Source organism: Perissodus microlepis, chromosome 3 (genome assembly GCF_051167445.1).
Source record: "Perissodus microlepis isolate ML-2025 ecotype Zambia chromosome 3, ASM5116744v1, whole genome shotgun sequence".
In the NCBI taxonomy this organism is placed as follows: Eukaryota; Metazoa; Chordata; class Actinopteri; order Cichliformes; family Cichlidae; genus Perissodus; species Perissodus microlepis.
This window is the reverse complement of record NC_140463.1, coordinates 6,021,499-6,025,429: the sequence shown is the minus strand read 5'-3', so window position 1 is coordinate 6,025,429 and position 3,931 is coordinate 6,021,499. Positions and strand designations below refer to the sequence as shown.

Below are 3,931 nucleotides of genomic sequence, written 5' to 3'. Positions count from 1 at the left end.
TTTAATAGAGTTTGTCTATTAGCAGCGCATTTCTCTGTAGCAAATGGATGGCAGACTTGACAACATTGTCAAACTTTTAAACACTATTCCTTTTGTCGGTTGTCGTTCTCTGTAACACTTGGCTGCAGCTTTTCAGCTGTCAACCACACATACAACAACAACAACACTCAGGGCCCAGTTCATCCCTTTTAAGCAGGGGAGAAATAATTTCTGATGGTGCTCCGGTGTTTCGGCCTCCCCTGCTGCCATGCCACAAACCATGCCCACCACACTCTCATCCAAAGCCAACACATGTTTCCAGAGTGTGAAGTAGTCAAAGAAGGAAATAAATGAATGAAATAAAGAAGAAGTCACACTTTCATCTTCTAAATATGGGTGCTGTTTACAAATGCTTTTTATGAGTTCTTCTTCTTCTCTGACTCAGATTTTCAGACGTCTGAAGTCATTTAAAGTTGATGAAACGAGCTCCGTCATTACAACCTTCCTGCTGACGTTTCCATGTGAAGCAGTCGGAGACGTTCCTCCGGCTGGACAACACGCTTTGATACAAAATAAAGCTTAGATATTTTTGTCTAGAAGAAAGTCTTTCACTAGCTGGACTCACGTCCTCATTTTAGGTTTGACAGCGTATTTTAATAGACAAAAGTGAATGGCTTAAACATGAATTGAGCTGCAGTTTGGGGAAGGCCATACAAGCAGAGCTGTAATGTGCTTATGGACAACAGGGCGATTGTAAGAGTTAGGGTTAGGGGGCAATTGTAACCAAATGGAAGGATGAGTAAAATTATGTTACTCTTGTACGATAAGCAGTGTTAAGGACCTTCTCAGAAGGTGTTCGCACGAAAACAAGAATGAACAGCTTGTAGAACTGGGGGGGTCACTTAAACATAACCAGAAGTGGTGTGTTTGGCGGTGTGGTCCCGCTAATTTGTCTCCAATTACTCAAACAGAATTCAAATTTTTGAAACATTTCATATATGAAGTTAAACACGAATGATTATTTCAACAATATATTTATTGTTGTCGTAAACAGACAAGAAGACAACAACAAACTGCTCGCCCCATTCAACACATGTCAGTCCATATCCCAGCAAACTAAATCATCTCCATTTACACATCAAATAGAAACATGAATCACTTGTAATGATTAGAAACTTGATAGGATTTCAAATCTAGTTTGGGGAGTCATTCAGTGAGAAACAGTGAAATGATTTTCCATGTGAAAAGGTGGACAGCAGAAACAGAAAGAAACAGTGAGAACTAAAAGAGAAACAAAGAGCTTTGGAACAACGAGGCAGCAGGAGGACAGCTGCAGTTTAACAGCTTCAATTCACTGACAGGAAACAACATTAGAAATATCATCATCCTCAGCTCATCTGCTCCACTGACACTGACACCTTCAATGGCAACACCTTCACTTTACCACCAATGCTAATGAATGGAAACATCTTGTGAGTGAAAGTGTGTGTGAAGGTGTGTATGTGTGTGTTAGTATCAGGATCAGAGAACGACAGCTTTCCTCTGTTCCAGTCCAGATTCACTCTGATCCTCTGGAGCTTCTTCTGAACTGAGAGATCAGTGACACCAGCTGATGGTGAGAGTGCTGAGTATTTACCTTCATAGAACCATATTATCCATAATCCAGAATGTATGATTCCCTTTCTCTCCATAGACTCTGCTAACACACCCAGTACCCACCGTGTACTTTCTCCAACTTCAACATCCCAGCTGTGAGTCCCTGAGTTAAAGCCCTCAGAGCCCAGGACAGAGCAGGAATGATCAAACCTCTCTGGATTATCAGGAAGCTGCTGCTTCTCTCCTCCTCGTCTCACACTGGTCAGATCTTCAGACAGGATGAGGTTTGGATGAGCAGTGTTTGGGTCCAGAATGAGAGGAGTGTAGGAGACCATGTCCTTCATGTTGTTCCAGATGTTGAAGGTCAGGTTGCCCAGGTGTTTGGCCTGGTCTATCAGAGCTCCTGAGGGCAGCTGTGGATCATCCAGCAGGGGGCAGCGCTGGACTCTTTCCACTGCAGCCTTGTAGTTGTGCAGGAATGAGACGTCTTCAGCTCTCAGCTCCTCCTCTGTGGCTCTGACTGTGTCTGAAAGAGCTGCTATCTCTCTGCTCAGAGCCTCCATCTTCTCCTTCATCATCCCACTCTTCTGCTCCTCTTCCTCCCTCAGTGCAGCCAGCCTGGCCTCCTCTTCCTCTGCTAGAAACTGGTGAAGCTTCTTAAACTGCTCCTTAATCTGCCTCTCTGTGTGTCGGGCCTGGACCTTAATGTGTTCTGCTGTTTGATCAAACTTCACTTGAACTTCTTCGCAAACCTTTAACTTCTTCTTTAAGGGCTCCAGAGTTTCCTGAAGTTCCTTCTTGTGTTGTTGTGCAGCTTCACCGATGGGTCTGAATCTGTGATTGGTGTGTTTTTCTGAGTCTCTGCAGACGACACACACTGGCTGCTGATGGTCCAGACAGAAGAGTTTGAGTTTCTCAGAGTGCAGACTGCAGAGAGCCTCTGAAGCTCTCTGATCTCTCTCCTGTAAGAACGACTCACACAGGTTCTTTAAAGCTCGGTTTAAAGGTGGATCATAAACTGATATTTTATTACAAACTGGACACTCACATATCTGTTTTTTTCTCCACCATCTTTTCAGACAGTCTTTACAGAAGCTGTGGCTACATGACAGAAGAACAGGATCTCTTAAGACATCCTGACAGACCGGACAGCAGAGATCCTCCTCTGATCTGGAAGCCATTGAGTCTGTGAGTGAAGCTGAAAACAGCAGACAGGAAGTACAGTCAGTCCTGGCTCCCCTCCCTCCTCTACCACCTTCACTGAAACTTCCTTTGAGTCGTGTTTTTGCTCAAACTCACATTCAGTGTGTGGAGCGTCAGCAGCTTGAAGCAGCAGTGTTGGAGTTTTCCACTTTTCTCTCCTGTAGCTGGACTCACTCAGAGGAAGCTGCTAGTTTGGTCCAACGATAAGTGTGAGTCTCAGAAGAATCAGTGGTGTTATTTCCTGTAACTAAGGGTGTGTTTCATTCCAAAGTTCAGACTTTAACCTGCCAGAAGTTGTAAAAGTTACTGATAAAGAGCTTTTATCTCATTTCACATGCAGGTCAGAGCATGAAAGCTGTGATGCAGCAGTTTGAGAAAAATTGCTGCTGATATAAAATATTTTCTTTATGGTTTTACAAAATATATAAAAGAGCAGAAATAAAAGAAATAAGTGTAAAGAGTGCAGCAAAATGCATGTTTTAGTGTGAGTTGGTTCATCTGATCTGGTTGTGTAAAAGTCACTGCATGACACTGAGTTTTACTTTTGTGTTACTGACACTCATCTCTGACTCAGAGAAACGATTTCTCCCCTGTGATGTTCACACAGTGGTGAGTTACAAGTGTGTGGAATTTTTCACGTTTTATAGAATAAAATTTTCTCTTACTTTCTTTTTTCTGTTATTTACTAAAAAACCTTTCAAAGAAAAAATGAATTCTCCACACGTGTTTGAAGGCTGCATGCAAATATCATGTGATCTAAAAGTCAAATATCTGCTGATGGAGCAAAACAAGGCCAGATGTTGAGCAGCTGTATTGCTGCATGACATCAGCCCACAGCAGCAGAGACCGTGGAGCCAACATGTGAGAAACAAAGCAACACGCTGAACATCTGAACCACAGCAGGAAGTGTGACTCTTTGTAGACCTGTGGACAGGAAACACACAGCAGGTCCTGATCAGTAACAGGGTCCAAATACAAACATTTGTTTATCAGCATCTGTAAATATGAGCACACAGAGAGCTCAGCTGGACACACACTTCAGTTCTCCATCAAACACAACACACCTACACACTGTTTCCACCAGCTGCAGCACAGTCCAGTCTTTACAGTCAGGGAGGGCTTTTAATTTGAAAGGCACCACACAGGAAGTTTC

At 43.1% G+C, this 3,931-nt stretch overlaps 1 protein-coding gene across 1 annotated transcript; it reads right to left on the bottom strand.

Moving 5' to 3' along the window:
• Positions 1-1,172: 1,172 nt before the first annotated feature.
• On the bottom strand, positions 1,173-2,970 carry LOC146389588 (nuclear factor 7, brain-like). The gene has a single exon (XM_084922941.1). The coding sequence runs from the start codon at positions 2,754-2,756 to the stop codon at positions 1,368-1,370; it is 1,389 nt and encodes a 462-aa protein (XP_084779067.1). The 5' UTR covers positions 2,757-2,970; the 3' UTR covers positions 1,173-1,367.
• Positions 2,971-3,931: the final 961 nt, after the last annotated feature.